Source organism: Thunnus thynnus, chromosome 17 (genome assembly GCF_963924715.1).
Source record: "Thunnus thynnus chromosome 17, fThuThy2.1, whole genome shotgun sequence".
Taxonomy (NCBI): Eukaryota; Metazoa; Chordata; class Actinopteri; order Scombriformes; family Scombridae; genus Thunnus; species Thunnus thynnus.
The window spans coordinates 18,822,959-18,847,231 of NC_089533.1; the positions used below are offsets into that span (position 1 = coordinate 18,822,959).

At 40.5% G+C, this 24,273-nt stretch overlaps 2 protein-coding genes across 2 annotated transcripts; both read right to left on the reverse strand.

Annotated features, from left to right (window-relative positions):
- Positions 1-632: 632 nt before the first annotated feature.
- On the reverse strand, positions 633-7,704 carry gdpd3a (glycerophosphodiester phosphodiesterase domain containing 3a). Its single transcript, XM_067616163.1, has 10 exons — positions 7,130-7,704; positions 6,390-6,432; positions 5,972-6,107; positions 5,229-5,274; positions 4,965-5,083; positions 3,914-4,003; positions 3,543-3,676; positions 3,304-3,363; positions 2,385-2,436; positions 633-1,255 (listed from the first exon to the last, which is right to left on the reverse strand). The coding sequence occupies exons 1-10, from the start codon at positions 7,266-7,268 to the stop codon at positions 1,127-1,129; spliced, it is 948 nt and encodes a 315-aa protein (XP_067472264.1). The 5' UTR covers positions 7,269-7,704; the 3' UTR covers positions 633-1,126.
- A 1,129-nt stretch (positions 7,705-8,833) lies between these two features.
- On the reverse strand, positions 8,834-23,771 carry mapk3 (mitogen-activated protein kinase 3). The gene is made up of 9 exons (XM_067571124.1): positions 23,353-23,771; positions 21,742-21,924; positions 20,049-20,238; positions 17,878-17,994; positions 17,672-17,786; positions 17,451-17,582; positions 15,690-15,799; positions 14,562-14,690; positions 8,834-12,627 (listed from the first exon to the last, which is right to left on the reverse strand). The coding sequence occupies exons 1-8, from the start codon at positions 23,562-23,564 to the stop codon at positions 14,571-14,573; spliced, it is 1,179 nt and encodes a 392-aa protein (XP_067427225.1). The 5' UTR covers positions 23,565-23,771; the 3' UTR covers positions 8,834-12,627; positions 14,562-14,570.
- Between the last annotated feature and the right edge of the window lie 502 nt (positions 23,772-24,273).

Consider the following 24,273-nt stretch of genomic DNA (forward strand, 5'->3'; position numbering starts at 1 on the left):
AATAATCGTTAGTTGCAGCCCTACATTTAACTGCTGTAGTGTATTTTCTATCTAGGCCAACATTATGATCTAAATGTTTGAAAAGTCTTCCCTCCAGGTAAGAAATCAAACATAGTATAGTATAGTACAGTATAGTATTTACACCAACATAATATCAGTGCGGACATGACTTCAGTGTCCGATCGCTGTGTTCACAAGAGCCTCCTTTCTCTGCTGGGTCACTAGAAGCAGACCTTTGCTCCTTGTACTGTATTAAAGACTCCACTGATCCACTTATATTCCATTAACTCACTTGTCACATTGCAAGGCACAGCCAACCAGGTCAGAAAAATACAGCCTTTGTTTCACCAACAGACTGGTTGATTATTATCACAGCAGTGTAGCTGGACTTTGACCGTGGCCTGGGGAAACAAGGACACAGGTGAGGTCTACTGCACATTTAAACCTTCCGTTTATATGTGCATATACAGTAGATGAAATGTTGAATTAAACACAGATGCACAACAAAGTCTACTACTTTGCTACATCAGTAACGGTATTCATAGAACTAATATTCTTATCTTTACTTTTTCAACCGCACATTTGTGTTCTGTTTATCTCAATACCTCATGCAAATAAAGCAAACATGAGAATCAATTGTATCAGATACTTTATTTATTAAGTGCTACACGTACTGAAACCAATCAAATAATGGCAGAAAATAACATCGGACACAGTCAAAACAATGTCACGTTTACTCTCTTATCATCAGAAATAGTTTATCGGGTCACATGGTTCAGCTGGTTAAATATTCACCATAGCAATAGTCAGATTTGTTGCTGGGGAAAAAAATCAATGACTCTCTTTAAACACTGGGAGGTGTCTGAAAGATTGTGGGTGGAGGCCATACAAATGAACCACAAACAAGTGATTCAATCAATATTGATTAAGGTTTAAGATTAATGAGTTTACTCATAGTTAAGACCAACAAGTCTCTGACTCATCTTGGCATAGCTGAGGAAATGCCTCACACTCCTCTTATATTTACTTTTCTCTTAAAGTCATGCTTTCTTTTTGATTTTTACACAATCCTCATTTATCAGAAAGTGACCATTTCTGAGATATCATGAGCAGATATGTGTGGAAGTCACTCCTGACTTCCGTGTCTGCTGAGGTAGCTGGTCAGAAGAGATGGGTAGTCACTCATCACCCCCGTGGCCCCGACTTCAAATGCTGCCTTTATGTCCTCATCTTTGTTGCACACAAACAAATGTACCTGCAATTACAGATATGATAAAGTTTAAATCATGCATTTCACTGTTTAACGTTCATAACTTCCTGCAGTTTTGAGCACTGCATTATTGACATATACACAATACTGTACTTATACTAACATATGCTATGGATTTATGCACATTAACCATTAACATACTTACACCTTTTTCTTTTTTATATTAATGCACCCTTGTTTAGCTACTGTCTGTCATGATGTATAATAGATGATATTATTGCAGTATATCATGGAGTGTGGAGCTCTTCTGGAGGAAATCCCACCCCTCTGTTTTTATATGGATGATGCAGAGAAGACCTTTTCTTGGAAGCACTACTTCATAATCACTCATTCAAGTGTTCAGATGCGGTGAGGCCCTCGGCAGCTGATAAGGCAACAGCATATGACTTCAATTGTTTTCATGCTCAAACTATTCAGTGACCACTCATGGCCTGGCGATGGGGGTGATCTCATCCCGGCAGAGATTAGTCACATCAGGACTGTTTGTCTTGGCTGAAGTATTTCCTCAGTTAAACCATGATGTTTTTGGGTTGAATTAAATCCTACAGTTGATAATGCAGTCATGGGCTCAGCAGTAGCATGAAAAAAAAACAGGTTTTTCGAGTTTGAAAGTGTCTTTGTTGTATTTGGAGATTAAAACAATTTGAGGTTTGTCCTTCTACTTATACTAATCCATGACTACATCATCAGATGAAGGATTTATGAAGATAAATACAACTTTAAGTTCCCCTGTGGAGGTTTTGACCACCAGAGGGACTGTAGAGCAGTGTTTTGATAAGCAGGTTGATGTATTGTTTTTTTTTTTGACAAGCACACAGCTGTATGCGTGATCCATGAGCAGTGGGGTGATATGATGTACATTTCTGCCAAATGCAGCACAGGATAATGCATTCCAACGCTTGGCTGAAAACTGGATGGACACTGAAGCTCTGGATCAACACTGAGCTGCACAAATCTGATTTGTTTTCTAATAATTGTGTTTCCTTTTATCTAACCTTTTCATATTTCACAATCCTTGTTTCACAATCCTACGCATTCCTGTAATTCACTTTAAAAACTCCTGCCTACTGCCTTTAGGTATATACTATATACATTTATGATAATGACGTCATACCTGAATTCCACGAGCTGCAAGGTGTTTGAAGAGACTCTTCCTCATAGTTACTCTGGAATGACAGCATAAAAAATATATGAAAAATGTAGTGCTTTACATAAACTGCAGCAAAAAAAAAAAAAAAAAAAAAAAAAATCAGTATTATGTCCTGGGGTGTATTTAAGCTTCATAAGCTGCTTTGCTACACCCCAAAAGGTTGTAACTCTGCATAGATCAACCTCTGTATATTTAGTTTGAATAAGATAAAGGCTCATTTTTATATTCATATATTGACTTTTACATGATTTACAGTACTGTGCAAAAGTTTTAGGCACTTAAGATGTTTACATTCTTATCCATAATGCAACACCATCAGGGAGGCGTCTGATCAGTCCCAAATTTATTCTGCAACATAACAACGACCCCAAACATACAGCCAGAGTTATAAAGAACTATCTTCATCAACAAGAAGAACAAGGAGTCCTGCAACAGATGGTACGGCCCCCACAGAGCCCAGATCTCATCATCATTGAGTCAGTCTGTGATTACATGAAGAGACAGAAGCAGCTGAGACGCCTAAATCCACAGAAGAACTGTGACAACTTCTCCAAGAAGCAGGAACAACCGTCCTGCCAAGTGCCTCGAACTGTGTGCAGGTGTACTGAGGAGAACTGCTGCTGTTTTAAAGCATTGTCACACCAAATATTGATTTGTTATAGGTTTCTTCTGTTTACTGAACTTTGTATGAAGTTAATTGATAAATAAAAACTATTCATGGCATCATTTTTGACAGCATCATCACTTTACTTTTAGAGCCTAAAACCTTTGCACAGTACTGTACATCATTATCTCACATACTCCATATGTACTACCATATGCTTTAAAAAAAAATTCTCTGAAATGACTTGTAAGAAATGTTATTCTTGGAAACTTCACTCACTTTTCTAACAAAAAGATGACCAGTTTGTTCCTCAGGATGGGTTTCTCAGGAATGAACGTCCTGCCGCGCTCAGAGAAAGAGAGAGAAACAATAGACACATTCACACATTTGTCTCACACCTGACATAACATAAGAGTGGTATAGTCCGAGCAGAGAAATGTGCTCTCTCTCTATGAACAGATTTGGGATTTCACTGTGTAATGACACATGCATGAACACACACATGCCCGCAGCCACACCTGTTGATGATGCGCGGCAGGTAGAACTGCAGTAAACTCTCTCCCAGCGGTACGAAGGGTAGCAGGCCGCTGTAGAAGAGAAGAAGAAGCAGAACGCCTCGGTTCATAGTGAAACTGTACGGCATGGAGCCGTTCTACAAAGAGAAGGAGAGACAGAGACAGATGGGTGCCGACACTGCTACAGTTTTTCTGAATGTGGGGAGTGACGGACCACCAGAAGCTTGTAATACCATCAGATATTTATGTGAATATGTTGTTACGAAGCAAACAGTTTAATTTGAAATATAACAGTGTGAAGAGAATGTAATGTTTGTGATTTGGTAGAATGATGCTGCACAAGTAACTTTGTCTCCCCCAGGTGGTTCATGTACCGCTTTGTGGCATTCATTCATGATGCTGGAGCTCACAGAGGCCCAGACAGTGAGATCCTCCCTTTGGTAGCGTTTAACCAGCTCGGATACCTGCAGACGGACGAGGGAGGGTCACAGATGAGATGTGAATGTGAGTCAAATTGATTAAGAAAGTGTAAAACAAGATGGACACACAGTTGCACAGAAAATATTGATGAAAACACAAACATCTCAGGTATTTCTGTTTTTTTTACAGTGCAAATTGACATGCATGAGACATCAGGTATAGCTATGGTGGACAAAATACTGAGAACACTTCAGGAATACTGAGAACACTTCAGGAAAAAGAACCTTTATTAAGTAAGAAAGTCAAGTTTGAGAGTCATATCAGGCTTTATGTCCACAAGCATATCAACTTCAAACGGAGCTACATGTTTTTAAAGCAACGTGAAGTCCAGATTTCAAGCGCTTTGCTCATGAGAATAGACAAACAGCGGATGCGACGGACTGACAGTTACATAGTTGCTAAGGACCACAAACGAACAGCCTCAGAACTATCAGTGTGTCCACTAAACACATCTGTGACACACTTTAATAAAAAACTATTCATCTCAGCCCTCACACTTAAAACCTGCACACAAACTGCAGCCCTAAACCCCGTGAAACCTTTATATGCTTTGATGAGGTGCTTTCCTAATATCTGTTGCCCTTTTGGGAAAAAAAATCTAAAGCCATGTTACTCATTTTATGGAATATTTTTGAGTGTTGCTAGCTCTATTGCTTACTTAGTTTTTGTCTGTTTAATTTTAGCAATGCTACATATTTTCTTGATTTTCTTACATCTTTCAAGATGTCTCTGGCTTTTGAGGAACACTTTTCATATCAAATATTGTATCACAGTTTAAATGTTTGTTGAGGTTTGTGTCCAGCACTGATGTTGAATATTACAGATGAAAATCAACATTTTCTCCTTTGACTTTGGGGGATTCTTTCATTTTCTAGTGAAGATGCTGAGATTGTGCTGTGGTCAGAGTTGTGTGTTGTTATTGTTGTTTTTTTGGGTGTACTGCACCTTTTTTATCAGCTGGCTGTTGTTCTCCTTGATCTCAATGCTAACAGGAATCTCGGGGAACTTCCTGAACACGTCCTCAAGCAGAGCAAACTTCCTGTCTGTACCGCTGCTATAGCGACCTGAGGGGAGGAGTGAAAAGGACAGTGACACATTACACACACACACACGCGCACACACACACATACACACTCCCACTGACCTACTTCTTCATTATATGGCTTTTTGTTAATGATTGAGAATTAGAGTATAGAGGGAGAAACTCACCTGCATAAAATGTCACCTCCAGTTTGTTCTTATACAAAGGCAAATCCTAAAAGAGTTGACAAGAGAAGCATAATTATAACAAAAACATTGTGATAATGATTATAACAGTCACCATGAAAAGAATTAAAATATATTTTAGGATAATCATCTGTTTGAACTGAATTGCTACATGCATCATAGCTGTTCCAATACTTAAACACTAATTCACTCAGAAATTGCCTCTGAGGAATAATTTAGATGCACAGCAGAACATTTACACGGATTACTGTGAATGAAAAAAATAATAAAAAAAGTGTCCTTTCACTGTGACAATGACAGCGTTTGTATGTTTTAATATAGTACAACACACCAGCTCACAGTAGCATTAATGAGCTTAGTTGGCAAACTACACTAAAAACACCCAGTAAAGTAAAAGAAGCAGTTGCACCCGTTGTAGTAACCAGCTAACCTAACACTCCTGCTCCAAGGCATCATGGGTAAGTTTAAACCGAATATTTGGGTTTGCATGCAGCTATTTTGCACATTGCAATTAAACTAGAGCAGAAGACTTATCCGAAATGTAAATGTCATTACAGTATTATAAATGTTTGATAATCTCATTGTTTTATGTGGGAAGAAACCGTATCCATGCCAACATGGTGGGCAACAAACCACCACTTGGACTCTGTTTGGTCCAGGCCAGAGCTGCTGTCTCAGCACGACCTTTGTCCTAACCAACGGTCCTGCAGGATCTGTCCTCCCACCTGTAGATTGAGGGAGGAGACGGTGACGTCGTGGCCGGTTTGCCTCAGCAGATTCTCATCATGTGACACAATCACATGTCCGTCGTGCGTCAAGTGACAGTCCAGCTCCAGCATCTCTGTGCCCTTCTCCACCGCACTGAAGACAAAGAACAAGATGCAGGAAAGGATCAAACATGAAAAAACGTGCATTTATTACCTGTAGACCGAGAAAACTTTGATTCCCTACAGAACTGTGAAACCTTACTAACCCCAGGATCTCTCATATGAGACAGTTTGCAAGTGGTAATGACTCAATTTCTACCTAAAAGATAAAATCAGACTTTCTAAAGAGTCTGTTTTCCTGTAATTCCTGAATGTAATCTGACTCTTTTACAGCTTTTCTGGGAGCTGCATGTCACTGCTTGAGTTTAGTACTCACTGTGTGAACGCCTCCATGGTGCTTTCTATCCTCTCTCCACATCCTGGCAACAAACAGAGGAGTCAGGGTTCATGATGGTAGCAGGAGAGCCCTGATCAGTCCCAAAATACAGAAAATATCTAAACCAAGCCTCATTTTGTCAAACTTGTGTTACTGTTAGCCCCTTTCTGAAAATATTCATGTTGTTAGATGTCATTTAGTACAATGACAACTTGTTGTGCAACAACTTCTAGGTTGCACAACTTTCTCCACTGTCTTATTTGCTCAGTAATCAAACATCTGGTATAAAAATATTAGTCATATTTTCCAGATAGCTACAATGAGCCACTGATATCACCGTCCTTCTCACTGCAATACTATAAATGAGAAGTTATCATTCTGATTTCACCTTGTAGTATTTGTTGACTTTTTACATTTTCATTCCTTTATTTACTGCTGATAAAAATAAAGAAAAAAACTTTTTAAGCTGCAAAATAAAAGGATGTTTTAGTTGAAATAACATAATATCATCAGAGACACTACAGGAAAGCTTTTAATGCATTCTATAACCCACAGGGCATCAGTGTGCTACTGGTGAAAGTGAAGATGTGGATAAGTAAAACAGAAATGCTTAAATAGTCTCCTTATCTCCTTGTAAGTATTCCTGACATCCTGACTGTTCACAGCTGGATTACAGGTGTTTCGATTTTGAGCCACACAGCTTCATCAGGGGTCTCTTCTCCTGGCAGACATCCGCTTACCTCCTCTGTGCGAGATGTGTGTGCAGTAGAAGGCTGTGCGTTTCTTCCTGTGGAGAATATGGGGGTTCTTCAGCAGGTACACCGAGCTGAGCGTGTATCCTCCCAGCGCCGGGAGGACGAAGTACAAAAAACTGCTCATTCTCCTCACTGAGTCTCTGCAAGACCTCACTGAGTGTATTAAGACAGAGTCACCAGCAAACAAAACTGGCAGAAAAGTGTGTCTTTGTCCAGCAAAAGATGATTAAGCTCTTGAATGAGGAACAACACCCTTTGCTCTTCTAAAGATAAATGAGCAGATCCAAAAGCTTGACTGACGTCAACCTGTCCCAGTTACCTCCTTGCTCTCGGTCTTCCTTGGAAAATAATAAAAAAAACAAACTCGACAGACTGGTAAGACAGAAATGTGTTCCATGAATGTTTCATTGCGTAGAAATACCTCACCTTTTCTCCCCTCCCAAATCAATGTGTGTCTCACTCACTCTTAGCAAAGACATCTGAAACCTTCAGAGCGGTAAAGGTCAGTTAATGAAGCACCAGCTCACCTCACCTCTCTCTCTCTCTCTCTCTCACTGGCCTCTCCCTCGCCTGTGGCAATAGTCCTACTAGTTCACCTCTTTTGTACAGCTGGAATACCAATGGCTTGTGTGCATGTGTCTGGACAGGGCATGTTTGCAACAGTAGGGGTTTCTGGCACAACTTCATCTACTTCCAAGGTGCATGGAGAAGGGAAATAAGTCTAAAGAGGTCAAAACTCCAACAACACTTGTAGGATAAAGAACACTGCATGTTTGCCAACACTTTTCTAGGATTTCTTTTATTCTGCTTCATTGTTGGGAGGAAGAGGTAGTGCTCTAAATGATCCTCTTGATAGACCTCCAGGTGGTACAAAATCAGGAAAATAGAGTTGTTCGTATTGATTGTGCTTTCCAGATTTAATGTTAATGTTCAGATTGCAGGTGAGTTGAAGAACAGACATAGTTTGTAGCTGATGGTTGGGCTGATAACTGGGAAAGACAAAGGCAGGAAGGCAGGTGTCTTCGCCTGAGTGTATTTGACAAAGGATGTGGTGTGTGTGTGAAGATATGTAAACTCAACATTGTCCCATGAGGCCAGAAATATGAAAACAATTAAGTCCGGCATGCACACCCACTATATATACAGTACAAAGTCAGCAGTGTGAAGTACTGTATTGTTTGCATTCAATGACAAAGCTGGAATGTGACAAACAATGGTGCGACTGGCCGAGCCGGCTCTGAAACATTACAACAAGCCTGGTTTTCACTGCAGCGCAATGCAAAACTTTCCAGCGTTTTCTCTCATTTGCAGCTTTTTGACACACAAAGGATGTGTGTGTCCTGGTCATTTTAAAAGATGGATCTTGCTTGCCTACTTTTTTTTGTTGTCCGGCTGTCGTGCGTATCCAGGCAACATTAAGCGCACACGCGCGTGCGCTGTCATTCTGTTCATGGCCAAAGCCTCTGGGAATGTCAGGGACGGAGGTGGAAGCCTTGCTGAGACATGTTATCAAGGAAGATGGGAAAAGCTGCACAGCCGGAAAAGCAAGTTGCCGAACAGTTATTCACACGACTCTCAGGCTTACTTTACTATGTTTACTCAGTTTCAGTGATAGCGTCATCTTGGGGAAAAAAAACAAAAGACCACAAGAGGGGGGAGAAAAAAGAAATGACACTCACAAACAATCAGAACAGTATCAGGAAATTTTATTTAATTATATGTATATAATTCTGCTTCTTTGTTAATCGTTTAATTCATAATACCCATAGAATATACAGACTATAACCCTCAATAACTCATATCTCTTTGACAATCTACTTATATCTTCTTTTAAAATAATTCCTTATAAGATCTTGGAGGGGAAATCAAAAAAAAAAAAAAAAGTTTCAGAAAGATTGAAAACACTGCCAATAATAATTATCACGCCCATAAGAGAAATAAGGAAGAAAAAAAATACAAATAAAAACATCCTAATAATAAAAAAAAGACACAACTTTAACTCCCTTTTATGTAAAAAAAAAAGAAAAAAAAAGAAAAGAAAATACAACAACTCACCAATATAACAACAATAGCAATAATAAGAACAGCCATTTAAAAACAACAATATCTGGAAACCGGCCTCGTGACAGACAGGCCGTTAGACTCGTGGATACTGTGTGAATGTATACGGTGCGTTTAAGTGCAACTTTCCACAAACACACAGATACACTCACACATACCTGTTTTGCTATACATGTGAGGACCATAACCCCGTAGCATGTTGTGAGGACCCTCCTAGCAAAACCAACACAGTCGGCGTGTGTGTGTGTGTGTGTGTGTGTGTGTGTGTGTGTGTGTGTGTGTGTTAGGAGTATTGTGGTCCTCTTGGTTCGTTCCCATGGTTACCCAATGAGATGTTTGGTCTGGTGGCAGGGGGGGGGGGAACAACAACAAAAAAAACAAGCAGGGCCCGGCTGACAGGTGGCCAAATATACATATGAAATGCATACAAAATATCTGTCTGACTGTTTTTGTGTTGGTCAAAAAGAAAGAAAAAAAACAAACAAAAACAAAAACACAGTCCCACAGGTGTAAAAGCGCAGGTAACTGTAGGGAGAGTGCCCAAGCTGTGAAGAAACAGTACACACTTCCAAAATACAAACACACACACACACACACACATACAGGAGAAAAAGAGTCTTGGCTTTATGTTACTGATACACAAACACTTGTACACAGACATAAATTACTGCAGACAATCAAAAAAAACAAACAAACAAACAAAAAGCACACACGCAGCAGGTGAAACTTAAAGCTGAGCGAGCAGAGACAGGGAGGGAAAGACCGACCCAACCGACAAACAAACAAAAACAACCTCGACGGGGAGCGAGCGTGGCTGGAAAGACAAAGTGCAGGCGTGCTGATTGAGACATGTGATTGGAGCGAGTTTTCCTGCTCGTACGGCCACCTGCGACGTAGATTTTTCTGAGGAGGGCGGAGGAAAGCGGCAGCAAAAAGTCAGTGATGATGGGTTAGAAAGTCTGCTTTGTCGAAGAACAGAAAGAGGGAGGAGGAAGAGGGTGAGGAGACAGCCCTTTGAGTAAAGCGTGGTGAGTGTTGGGAAGGTGAACAAAACAGTGAGTTTCACCACATGCACCAAAAAGCCTCACACGCTGAGTGCTGGCTATATGGCTTCTGAGAAAAACAGCCTGTGACGTTTAAAAAAAAAAAAAAAAAAAAAAAAATTTGCTGCGAGAGGGCGAAGCCAATGAACGCTCCAGATCTGGGTCTATTCAGCATCACGGGCCTGCCCTGAGAGAGGATCCAGTGCATGTGTTGGTCCATTATTTATACTGGTCCCAGTGTAACAGGCAAATATTAGTGCAGACTGAGCTGGACCCACACAGGTGGCGCTCCACCAAGCAGCAGTTAAGTACAGTCACATCCAGAGCAAAAGAGAAGAGGAGAACAGAGACAGACAGGAACAATACACATGCCACTATTAGCACAGCTAGCCAGGCAGGCGTCCTCACAAGATCCTTATCCTTACAGTGAACACATCACCCCGGCACTTTATCACCCACATTGAAGAATTAACATCCAGCATGTTAACAGGTAGCCGGGAAAACACAGAGGCGAGGGGGCACAAAAAAAAAAAAAAAAAACAAGCAGAGAGGGGCGAACGGATATATACACAAGCGTGAAGTGATGATGGTTGTTTGGCCGTGGTTGGACTATTTCTTTGTTGATGAGTTTTGTAACATGTACGGTTTTCTCAGTAGTTGTAAAAGAGACGCTGTTCTTGTAAAGGATCACTGAGAGATCATGCTCTGAAAATACTTGTTGGAAAATTGCACTTGCTCTTCTCTCGAGAGTGGCCACTACAAATTCATGAATATTAAAAGTTTCTTTAGATTTGAGTTTTCACTGCCAGTTAAGCACCAGCGTGTGTACACTGCAGTCGTACTGGGGCAAAACAGTAGAAGATAGGAACGCTGTCAAAAACAGCGTGGTGGGATGACAAGGTTGATGCTGTCAACCAGGCCCCATTTTTCCAGATGATGTGCTCCTTAGAAATGTATCTGAAGATGCAGGATTGAGAGAAATTTAGGATTCAAGGGGCTTCAGGGTGATGTTAGGAGACACACAGGAATGTAATTTACTACGGGAATGTCATTCTGACACTGGATCAGCTATTTGACCTTAATATTTTGTGGAAAGGAGCCAAAATATGTGCAGTTGTTTTTTGAACCAGTGTCTCATATTTTTATACTCATGATATTTGTGCTGTTTCTACTGATGCTTCAACTTCCAATCCTCAATATAAATCATTGATCTTTGATATTTAAAGTCTCCTAATTTACTGCAAATCTGGGTTTTGTTAGGAAGGACTGCAGTAAGAAAACACAACTTGAATATTCTGGAAAATGGGGCTTATGTAGGAATCACTGTTGTAATATTTGAATCAGGGAAACTATATTTTAAAAAGGTGTTTGTTTCAATCTGATTTGTTCCAATTATGTAGCGCCTCCTGAATATAACCGACAGTTTGTCTGCGAGTTGTAGGCAGAGCAAGAAAAACGTGTTTAAAAACCGTAGAATTCAAAAAAACAGATATTTCATAGCTGCTTCCCAGATAAGTTCCTTGCATCTCTCTGCCACTTTGGTTAATTTCAGGAATGCATGCATTCATATGAACATCATACAGTTGTTTTTTTTTTTTTTTAGAAAAGAAAAAAAAAAAAAAAAAAAAGAGCGACAACAAAGAAATCTATAAACCTGCCAACATGCCAGTAAAAACATTAAATGTTTGTTTCAAAATCAAGTGTTCAAAAATGACTTGCAAATATAAACCCCAAAACATACAAATACGACTCTGAACTGATCCGAAAAACACTCAAACAACGGTGTACAAACGAAAACTGCGACAAGCACACGTAAAAAGAAAAAAAAAAAAGAAAAAAAAAAAAGCTTTTATATTTTTGTATGTACATACACACACCTGATTAGCATCCCCGTTCTTTTAGCCCTCGATTTTTCAGGTTCTAATTTACATGGAGCAAGACAGGAGAGTTATGGTGTTGGTTAATACAGTAGTATGAGTTATATGAGGGAGCGACTGAGAGAAGAGAGACAAACAGGTGGAGGAGAGGTGAAAAAAAGAGTTTGATCAGGAGAGGAGAGAGAAGGAGAGCTACTGCAGGAGGAACATTAAACAGGAAAAACAAACGTGTAATGAGAGGAGTGAAGAGTCCAACATGGACAAAACTGAAACAGTATGAGTACGACGGACACTACCACCCCACCCAACCACAGAAATCAAAGTTAAACTTAGCTCTCTTGCAGTAGAAATGGAAAGATAAGCAGTTAAATGTTCATATTTCTTGTGTTGTTTTTCTCTTTTTGTCGGTTTGTTTGTTGAAGATGCATTTTTCTTTTGTTTTAGCATGTCGTTTGGGTTCTTCTGCTTCCAAGCCTCTGGGTGGCTTTGTCACTCTTTAGGGCTTAAAAAAAAAGAAAGAGAAAAAAAAGAAGAAATGCATTTAGAAAATCAAAAAGTAATACGTTTTAACTTCCATTACTTCCTAAAGACATAATCCTTTCAAATAAAGCATTTTTGTCTTCATTCCAAACATTAGTGATAAGATTTGACTTGTTTTACTTTGCAGTAATTGTTAAAATTGAAGGATGGTAGCAGAACTTCAACTTTCCCCCGCCGTGTAAATAATATGTAAGAATCAAGTTAAATTTAAACACTCTTGTCGCTTGGTCTGAAGGACTCCACTACAGCAACGTTGCTACATCCTACAGTAAGATGGCGAGTTGGAGGTTATTAAAGTTCAAATTAATGACAGTCAAAACTAAGAAAACAAGGCCGCAAGCTGGAAAATGAACAAAAAATGTCTTTTTCTCTCAATTTCATTTTAGTTTTTTAGATGAGGCAGAGCCTTCAGCTATCAGGCTCCTCTCCTGGGGAACCATCTTCCAGATTCAGTCCGGGGTGCAGACACCTTCTCTATGTTTAAGAGTAGGCTTAAAACTTTCCTTTTTGATAAAGCTTATAGTTAGAGCCGACCAGGCTCACCTTGGATCAGCCCCTAGTTATGCTGCTATAGGCCTAGACTGCTGGGGGATTTCCCATGATGCACTGAGCTCCTCTCTCCTCCTCCTCCTCCTCCTCCTCCTCCTCCTCCTCCTCCTCCTCCTCCTCCTCCTCCTCCTCCTCCTCCTCCTCCTCCTCCTCCTCCTCCTCCTCCTCCTCCTCCTCCTCCTCCTCCTCCTCCTCCTCCTCCTCCTCCTCCTCTCCATCTGTATGCATTCATTTAACATCAATGCATGTCACTAAGTTTGCTTCTTCCCCGGAGTTTTTTTTGTGCTTTCTCATCTCGCAGGGAACCCTGGGTTCCGGGCCGAGCCTTCACAGTCCTGTTGGCATCCTTCCCTGGCTGTTGCTGCTGTTGTTGTTGTTGTTGTTATGATGATTGTTGTTATTCTGTCCCCCCCTCCTCCCTCTTTCCCTCTTTCTTTCTCTCTCTCAACCCAACCGGTCAAAGCAGATGGCCGCCCACCAAGAGCCGGGTTCTGCTTGAGGTTTCTACCCGTTAAAGGGGAGTTTTTCCTTACCGCTGTCGCCAAGTGCTGCTCATGGGGGAATTATTGGGTCTCTGTAAATTAAAGAGTACGGTCTTGACCTGCTCTATGTGAAAAGTGCCCTGAGATGACTTTTGTTGTGATTTGGCGCTATATAAATAAAAATTGACTTGAATTGAATTGAAAAAAAAAAAAAACAACAACAAAAAAACCCAACTTCATCTGTGGAAATACATTTAGTGGCATCCCACATCCTGTTGACTAACTCAACAGGACATGAGTCCATTTTTCAGATTAATTTCCTCACCACATATAAAGCTTTGGTTGAGTAATATGCTGATAGCAGCAAATGCATTCAGACTGGTCACTGGACAGTATTAGTCTGCAGGTGAGGATTCGTCTTCAGGGTCACTGTCTGGCTTTTGTCTCATTATAACACTCAGCAGTCATCATTTTTGGAAAACAGCTTCTGGTTTTTACATGTTTACTGTGCTCTTGTAGCTGTGTGGCGTGGTTAACACGTTCACTATCTGTGAAAGCTGCTGTTGAAGAGGTTTGGGTGTGTTTGAATTCATGCACGAATGGCGTGTTCTCCACTGACACCTAGTGGCCTCAAATCACAACCGTCTCTACTCAAAGCTCTTCTAGTTTGAAGAAAAATCAGACATCAAATGAAATAAAACATGTGGCTTTCTGTCACACACTGTTGTTTTGCTTTGGACTGACATTGCAATTGGGTAACAATTGCTTACTATTTAATATTTCTTTTCTTTTCTGCTACCTGCTGTGTGCGTTTGGGTGTAAAAAAAACAACAACAAAAAAAACAAAAATGGCTTTTTCATGTACCTGTGTGTCTCAGGAGCCTTGGTAGTTTTCCACGAAACGAGCCGTTTCCTCAAAGATCAGTTCCTTCAGCTTCTCCTTGGGCAGGTCGTCCAGTTCCATGGAGAAAGTGAAGGGCTCCTCTGCTACCGGCTACACACACACGCGCGCACACACACACACACACACGCATGCGCACACACATTTTGAAGAAGAGCAATTTCCTTAAAATATAGCTTTAAAAAAAATAAGTCTTGCAAAGTCTTGGTGGTGGTAAAATTGAGAAGTGCTGTTTGCCAACTGTTTATTTCTATTACACTGTTGCAGCATCCTGCACACAATTATCAAAGTTATGAGAACCAGCAGTCTCAAAATAAAAACAGCAGCAGTGGTGGTTTAGGAAGAAGAAAAAAAAAAAAAAAAGCTAAGGCTACTGCTGCTGCTGCTGCTATGTGGCCCAAATGGTGAAGTACAAAAAGTGATCCGGATGAAAGAAAGAAAGAGAAAAGCAGAAAACAAAGTACGATTTAATGTGAGCTTTGTGCCCAAATAACTGCTGTGAAGCTACAAAAATTCAATGTTGATGGGTGTGTTCAGAAAGTAAAAACAAGGGAACTTTCATTTCTACTGTCAACATTTACATAAACCGAGATGTGATTCGTGATTACATTCTTGAACCTCTCTCAAGCTTAACCGTGGAGAAAAACTTAACACTAATTGCATTCCAAGCACAGCTAAGAGGCTTCCCAGCACAAAGCAGAGTGGCTCACTATTAAATTGCTGGCTTATGGTTGAAAACAATGACGAACATGCCCACTGTATGTTTGAATAACTAAGCTTCTCTGCATCCAACATTTGTGCAAATCTCAATATGTGGTTAACATGAAGGAGGTGGTTTTTATGTGTTGTGTTTCTTCACTTTCTGCAAATCTCTCCAGTGCAGCAGCACAGTTTTAATATTGATAGACTGAGCATTCAAAAAAAGGTGTTGTTCTTAAAACTTTTATCTTTACCCTTTAGAAAAATTGAATTATTCTTTAAACCTGCTCTTTCTCTGGGCTTTGCAGAATATTCTCTGCTGCTTTTTTGCAGTTTTGGCAGGAATAACTCAAACCATCTTGAACTGATGGCTCCATCCGTGTTTGTGCGTACCTCATCCGTAGGATCATAATACTGCTCCAGGTAAGGATGAGCCAGGGCCTCCTCAACGCTGATGCGCTTGATGGGGTTAAAGGTCAACATGCGGCCAAGCAGGTCCAGAGCTGCGTTAGATAAATGAAAAGCTTTAGTTAGTTCAGTCAGCAGGTTGTGCAGGAATATAACGTCAAGCTTCATTTTATTTATTGTTTTATTGCATTGTTTATTTATCAGTTTATTACTGAACCAAGCACATTTAACTAAGACATTTTAGACAGTTATTAAAATTCATTTTTTTATAATATTATTTCTATGTAAATTATGGTTGTTACTTTTCTTTCTTTTTTTACATTCTGTGTTAACGTCTATTTAAAAATCAATACATTTAATAGCAGTTATTTAAGTTAAAGCTACAATAACTTTTTTATTTTATAGTCCCATATACCGTATATTCTAAAATAGAGCTGGAAAGATTATTTGATTAATTCAGTAGTTGCCGACTATTAAATTATTCATCAACTATTTTGATATTCTATTAATCTTTTCATTCCTCAAGAAAAAAAAAAAAGTCCAAATTATCTGGTTCCAGCTCCTAAAATGTGAATATTTTCTGGTTTCTATGATAGTAAACTGAATATCTTTGAATTGTGACTGATGGTCAGGACAATTTACATTTTATAGACCAAACAACTAATCGCATAATTAGTTAAAATTAGTTGCAGCCCTAATTTTAAGTAGATATTACTGTCAGGCTAATTTTGCAATGTAATATATTACCACTCCAGAGAATGTTCTTATTACAGCTATAATATGTCACTTTTCCGCATTAAAATGTCTAAAAACAACTAGACTGTTATATATTTTGTTGAGTTGTGTACTAACATTATCCCAAATGTTTCCAATGTGTTTCAAACCCAGAGAAATCCGTAACTCTAATAAAAAGGTAACGGTCCGTTTCATTTGGTCATTGTGGTTGTTGCTTCTGGCGTCATAAATTGACTTCTCATTCAATTTTACACCACATTTAATGCCTTATTTTCTGATCTTGGTCATTTTTGACTATATATATATATATATGTCAGCTGGATGAAGGATTTTAGCCATCAGACATCTGGATCTGAAGTTATGAGAAAAACAAGCTGAGCAAACGTTAACAGCAGCTCGGCTCTCAGCCCCTCTGGACATCCTGTTTCTGCCAAATAGCGTCGGAGAAACACTACTTTTTAATGTGAAACTGCTTTATTCAGTGTTTTACTGGTTTTAATCACAGACCCTGTTTGTTTGGAGAGGAGGAGACGTCTGCGGGTAATTCAGCTCCCAGTAAAAACCGCCTGAACAATGAAAACTGAAGGAATCCTAACCAGGAGAAGCTGACTGCAATGACGAAGACAACAACTCCCATGATCCCACGCTACTTCGCGACGTCATCAAACTCAATCTTTTGTTATTGTTTTGAATGAGAGACGCCTAGTAGCAGAAAATTACATTTTGTGCGTTTAAAGCTCTAATATTAGCAAGCTTCTTTATCCAACATAGTCATCCATTAAAAGCCTGTTATACAAAAACATTTTTAGGTTAATAAAAATGTAGAATTTGACTTTTAAAAGGCAGTTACAGGCGACCATATTTTGTACCAGGGACCATTGGTGCTACTTTTTCTTTATCACTGATAAGAAAACCCTTTGTTGCTCGAATCTGCTAGTCTACAGGTTGTGTTACTTCCATTAAATATTTCTTGCTTGAGCCCTTGACGTTCTATATCTATAAATGAATAACCTTTTGAATCCGCCTTGTAGAAGAGCTTCTCCCAGGGGATCTTGGGTTTTTCGGGCAGGGACTGCAGGTAGTTCCTCGCCTTCATGTTGATAATGCAGTTCAGATCCTCTTGAGATGGAGAGCCGAGGACGCCTGCACAGAGGAGAGAATGAGGGACACTTTCAAATATGGCTTCTCATGTTGTTAACATTTTGTAAAAATGAGTGAAAACATCGTCTCACCCAGTATGTGGTTGAGCTGGTCCAAGTAGTGTTTCCCAGGGAAGATGGGCTTGTTGGACAACATCTCAGCCAGGATACAGCCCACTGACCAGATGTCGATGGACTTAGAGTAGCCCTGAAGCACAAAGACATACGGACAGTCAACAAACTGAGAGACTCTCCAGTCAGATACAAAACCCACATCAGTTAAACAAACTCACGCCTACCTTTGAGTTGAGCATGATTTCTGGAGCCCTGTACCAACGTGTAGCCACGTACTCGGTCAAGAAACCTGTGTGGTCGTGCTCGGGGTCGGCTATCCGTGCCAGACCAAAGTCACAGATCTGAGGACGACACAAACGGTGAGAGGTCAGAAACATCAGTCTGCCAGCTGGTCACACTTTGGGTCATATTTACAATTCAAAGAGCATTTTCTTTCAAATGAATTTGAAAGAAAATGTGTAAATCAATTGTACTGTACTACATTGCATATACTAAATGAACGCACACATTAAGTAACATTAGAAGTAAAGAACATTGTTTTAAAAGTGTAGCAGTCATTATAGGGTTTTATGCTTAAAGGACTTCATATGTTTTTGTCCGAGAGTGGAATGTATCAGAGAGCCACTGCAACATGTGCTGCCTTTGTTCTTCACTCACTCCCACATGATCAACTAATCCAGGGATTGATGTTTGGCGGCTGAGAGTTCACAAGTGTGCTCTGAAGCTGTACAACGCGGCAAAGAGCAAAGAGAGCCCCTTTTCACTAAAAATCCACTGGAAACAATGGCGTACGTATGTTTACATTTGTTATTTTTTTAAATTACACTACTAATGACATATTAAGTCTTTAATGGAACAAACTAAACAGAAGTGTAATTAGGGATGGATCACCTCTCAGTTTATTATTACTTTTCTAAATATATTGTCAGTTCTTAGATCCTTTTTCATGACTGTACATCACAAATCTGTGATGCTTAATTCACCCATCATGCCTTTCACCAACCCTAAGTGATCTGATTGGGCATAAACCACTTCCTTTTAGCTAAATATTTCCTTTCTAACATTTTTCAAATATAGGAAAGCTGTCGAAGTAAGTTATTCTTCTTCATCTTCCAGTTATTACCAATCAGCTATAAGCTTGTTCAGGTTGGGAATTTGAATATCCATTACTGTGGAGGCGGAGAAATCAGCATGTTGCCAGCTGAGAAGCAGCCAGAGTCACAACCCTCACATAGGAAAACACTTAACTTCCTGCTGCTGTATTGTGTTATGGAAAACGCCATTAAAAAAAAAAGCCCTCGCTGTTCGATTCTTAGATAATGGTAGGTACCTAACCTTACCATAAGTACCTACAAGGACAAGAAATGTGATTAATTTAGATCCTTATTAAAAAGTTCGATTGTAAATGTTCCAGGAATCTTTAACTAATGGCCACTTCACATTTGGCCAGTTATCTGCTAAAATAAGACACATATATCAGTATATCTTTTACAGTCCTGATGATTTTTAGTCTTTTAGTCGTGAGTCCTTTACTATGGAGTATCCCCAACACAGAGTTTGACTCAGTATTTATATTTTAAAAATATATCACCACTGACAAGATATTTATTGCCTTTTGTGAATTTCTGTCATTAGTATGCTGTTATAATGTTGGATGTCTATGTTAAACAAGGTCAAAGTTACAAAATTTGTGGTTATTGATGCAAAAATGCCACCTTCAAATTAAAAGCTAGGACTTCAGTCTGCTCGGAAAGTTCTGTTTATAATGTTACCTCTACTTCCTCTTCGTGATGGTGTCTGATTATTTGCAGGAGCTAACCAATCAGAACAGAGTGGACTCATTGGCGGGGGGGGCCTTAAGGAGACAGGAGCTAAAACAGGCTGTTTTAGCTCCTGTCAGAGGCTGAACTTATAAAAGGCCAGTGTAAGATAAATAATGAGTTTTTTTTTAAACTGTAAGTCATGCAAAGATATTCCAGTAGAGTCCTAGAATTAAAATCTAGACCTGGAAATGTGCACTATATGTCACCTTTAAATAGTAACAACTTGGCTTCATTGGCAGGGCCAAGAAAGGAAGGACTTGGGTCGATCCATCACCCACATCCAACATTCCTGGGATTGCTGGTGTAACTTGCTACTGGTGCCACTTTTAAATAAACTTATGGTTCTTGTGTAGTTAACTGAAAATAAGCATTTGCCTTCAATGCACTGTGTGAGATTTTTAACTTGTGTTAACTCTGAGGGGAATGTTTAATAACTATACTAAATGTACAGTATATTAATGTTTGATTTCCACATTATGGCCAAAAATCCTCTTTATTTCTAAAGTGGGGAAAAGGCTGCTGACAAAATGGATATCCTGGTGTGTGTGTGTGTGTCTGGAGGCACAGCTGACCTTGAGGTCGCAGGTGGTGTTGATGAGCAGGTTGGAGGGCTTGAGGTCACGGTGCAACACGTTGGCCGAGTGAATGTACTTGAGGCCTCTCAGGATCTGGTAGAGGAAGTAGCAGACGTGGTCGTTGCTCAGCCTCTGGCTCTTCAGCAGCTTGTACAGGTCTGTCTCCATCAGAGTCTGCACAATGTAGCTGGGAGCACGTACGGGTTAAGGAGGACAACAGCAGGGCCGATAGTATCCACTGAAGCATAAGACTGAAGATTTTCTCCTAAATTAACCAGCGACAGATATAAGAGTTTTGAATCATACTTCATATTAAAATAGCTGGTTGTCTAGACTTACATCTTGTAGGAGAAACTGAGACTAAAAGACTTAAAACTAGTCTGGTTGGTCAAATAGGTGCAACAACTGTGGTGCAATAAATTTGTTCCTCAAATAATAAACGAACAACCTTAAACTAGTGTGACCAAAGCAACTTCTTACTGAAATATGAAGACACAGACACAGACATTAAACATCAGGGAGAGAAATGCTCCTACCTGCTGAGCTACATACACAATGGAACCACTAACTAACGTCGGTGCCGAGACGTCACAAGTCAGTAACGACACACAAAGTGGTGCAATGAAGCAGATCAAACAAAACAGACACAAAAAGTACAAGGACATCTTAGATTTTGCTTTCCCTTTTTTCAGTAGACAAAGCAGCTTTTCACAGAAGAACTGTCAGAGCAGCAGCAACTCGCTGACCGGCCGTGCCTACAGTCCGCCGCTAGCTGCTCTGCGAATGGTCACTACTGTCACTGACGCTGTCTGGAAGGACTGACATGAATGATAACAGCAGACACGCTGTTAAAACTGAATCAAATGATCTATTTTAGAGGGTGCTGGTTAAACATAATTAGCAGAATAAAGCTGAGATTATATAGACACATTTCAGAGGGTTAAAACATTGGCACGTTCACATCACTGAGTATTTTTGACATTTTACACTCTGGAATATTGTAACATATGCAAATATCTATGACAACGTTGTGATGTATGAACAAACCGCAATTCAAAACAATGACCAGCAAAACAAGCGGCTCAAAACAATTGAACTTTATACTTCATATGTCGCCTAAATTTAGTTTGCAAGAACTTGTCCAACCACAAATGTCAACTGCACCAATGAACTCTTTGTCTATCTTGAAGCCGTTTAGTTGTTTTAGCCTCATCATGCGTCACAATCATTTTTTAAAGTGTTTTCAGTGCAGAATTCTCAAAGCTACACAATTAAAATGAAAAAAACAAAGCCCTCATAATCAAGTTAAGGACAATCGAAGTCACTGCACACCGATGTGTTACTGATTACTGAATGTAATATGAACAGAAGTTTAAATTGACACTTTGAGTGCTACACTTACAGTAAGTGCAGCACTAAAAAAGCAGCTTGTTGATATTTTTTTTTTCAAAAGACATGAGAGAATTTGTGGGAAAATTACAGTTTCATGAAAACTACAGAATTCGAGGCAGCACTACAGTTGTGTCTGTCAGAAGTAGTGACACGACCTGACGGAGGAGTGAAATGCTTTCAACTGTCAAACACTAAACACAGAATACAATTGTTAAATAAAATTCTTTCAAACCAAGTGGCACATGCATTAACATGAACGAATGCAGTGAGCCGCTTCCTGTAAAGCGTGAAAGGATACACATCCCTCATGTTGTCAATGTGCCGTGCCCTGAGAATGTCGTTGATGCCGATGATATTCTCATGGTGGAAACGCAGCAGGATCTTGATTTCCCTCAGCGTGCGCTGGCAGTACGTCTGATGCTCAAACGGGCTGATTTTCTTGATGGCTACGCGCTGGCTTGTCAAGTTGTCCAGGGCAGAGCTGGATAGGGAGGATGTGGAAAGAAGCAGAAAACAGGTCTCATATTACACACTGCACAGCTCACACACAATGACGATATCAGAAACTGGGCTGATAATGTGCTTTGAAAAAGGGCGTTGCAGACGGCCTGCGCTGCCATGCCGCACATGTGACACATGTCTTTCTGCTGTGGTACATTGTGAAGTGCTGTAGGTGTAGGCCTGAGTGTAGGTGCAGCATCAGTGTGGTGTAGGTGGAGACCAGGCAGTGCTGAGAAAAGATGTGGATGCTGTGACTCTGAGCTTACTGTTAATCCTCCTGTAAGTTTTGAGGCCAAAATTTTATGGAAACACATCATCCAAATACTCTTGTTCAAAGATAAAACGAACACAAGACACTCACCCTCAACAGGAACAACAGTTACATCACATCTTTCCTATTGGTAAAAGCATATTGTCTGATTGCACAACACAGTTAACATGTATTTTCTCTAATGGCTGAATACTGTGACGTGAATGATCAGTTTTGGTTGGATACGTTAGTTAAAACTGCAACAAAACATCTGCACACCTGGATTATGATGAACATACAGTGCAGATCGTACCATTAATTGGTTTTCTTTTACTGTACCAACAGCTAGGTGTAGACAATGTTTACAAACACCAAATGCTGCAACGGTGAATCACATGACCACGATGACACAAACAAAACAGCACTATGCTGTCACACTCCTGTTTTGGGGGATGACAGTTATCTACACTGTGGTTTACGCTGCCGGAGTGGGCCCAGCTCTCCTGCTAACATCCACTTTGCACTGTCACATCTGATCTCATTCACGGTTCAGCCTGGAAAGCAATGACTTGGTATCGATATCAAGTGCAACAGGGCTGCTCAACATGTCCACGCAAGGCTGTAGATCACATACAGCGATAACACGAGGAAAGGCCTCACTGCGATTGATAAGTCCCACTTGCATCCTCTGCAGCAGCAGCCTTTTTTGCTGCAGGCTGAATATTTAACAGTCAGACTTGTAGGAGAGATTTATGTGATTGGTAGACCGATGCCCGGACGTATAAAACTGCTGTATCGGTAACTAAGTTACATTTGCGGTCAAATGCAGTTTGCAAAAGATTTCTCATCGGATAGCAAACTACGTCCTGCGCAATCACTCCCGATCTTGTTTCCTGTAAAGCTCATAGCCACGCCTGTAGCTAAGTTAAGTCTGCTAACCTGCTAACAACAGGATGGTCTGCTTTAATGTCTGAATGTTGGACATTTGTTGTAAAAAACACACATCATGACTGAACTCACGTTTACTGGTTTGTTAAATACAGCAGCTACAGTTAGCTGGCTGGGAGTAACGTTATTTAATAATAAAAACAGCTTTTTGTTAGCTAGCACTTTGATTTAACGTTAGGCTACAGCAGCCCAACAGCGACGACAACTCACCACACCATCCCGTACGCCCCCTCCCCGATGTAGGACAGATTCGTGTAGCGGGGGCCCACGTCAAAGATCTGGCCCTTCACGGACTCGGACGCGGTCTTGGTTCCCGCAGCCCCGGGCGCTCCTTCGTGCGCAGCGGTGCCCGTCGGCCCGGCAGCGGCAGCGCTGTTGGAGCCTGCGGCCCCGACCGCCGCGGTGCTGCTCGAATCCGCCATCCTTCCTCTCCGAACCGTCCCGGTCTGTCAGAGTGTTTAACCGGAGCTCCGCCGCTGCTCGCTGCGCCGTCTCACGTCCGTCCGAGGCTTTAACCGAGCGGATTGTTTGATTGCCGGAGCAGAGCGACTCGATCACGGCCCTCTCTGCTGCCCGAGTGTAAATGGATTTCGTGCACGAGCGCGGATTTGGTCTCAGCACCGAGCGTAAATGCGCGTGCCAAACTACGGTAATACAGGTGCGTTAGAAATGCTTACTAGGGTGGCTTGTGTGGGCGGGGTCAAATCTATTGGCTACAGTTCAACTAAGAGGCTTTTTCGTTGTGTACCATTTCCCCCCAGGAAATTGTGATTTTTTTGCGGTCGCAATAATCAACGAAAATTCAAGAAATCTCCGCAATATTTGCGAGAGTTTGCAATTTCGCTAAATTACTGCAACTTTTTCGTATGAAATGGCCAAATCAACAGACTGCTTGCGATTTGGACCAATTGTGGCATTTCACGTTGTGATAACTTATGTCATCACAGCGCATTCAGTCAAGAGTATCTAGCTGCAGACAAAATGGCGGCCATGAACGCAGACATCTTGGACCTCCGCCTCCTCGGTTGACAGGAAATCATGTGACCTTAGTAGCGGTAGTTGGTCTTCTTTTAGTGAAGTATCACATGGATTTTAAAAAATATACAAATTTTATTCATTAGAAATATACAA

Coding starts and splice junctions, on each gene's coding strand:
- gdpd3a (XM_067616163.1), bottom strand. CDS start 7,268: ATGAGCAGTTTTTTGTACTTCGTCCTCCCGGCGCTGGGAGGATACACG. Junction 5,275..5,971: donor TCTCCTCCCTCAATCTACAG/GTGGGAGGACAG, acceptor CAACTCTTTTAG/GATTTGCCTTTGTATAAGAA. Junction 5,084..5,228: donor GGAGGTGACATTTTATGCAG/GTGAGTTTCTCC, acceptor TCCTCCCCTCAG/GTCGCTATAGCAGCGGTACA.
- mapk3 (XM_067571124.1), bottom strand. CDS start 23,564: ATGGCGGATTCGAGCAGCACCGCGGCGGTCGGGGCCGCAGGCTCCAAC. Junction 21,925..23,352: donor GGGGCGTACGGGATGGTGTG/GTGAGTTGTCGT, acceptor CTCCCTATCCAG/CTCTGCCCTGGACAACTTGA. Junction 17,995..20,048: donor ACACCACCTGCGACCTCAAG/GTCAGCTGTGCC, acceptor TGTCGTCCTCAG/ATCTGTGACTTTGGTCTGGC.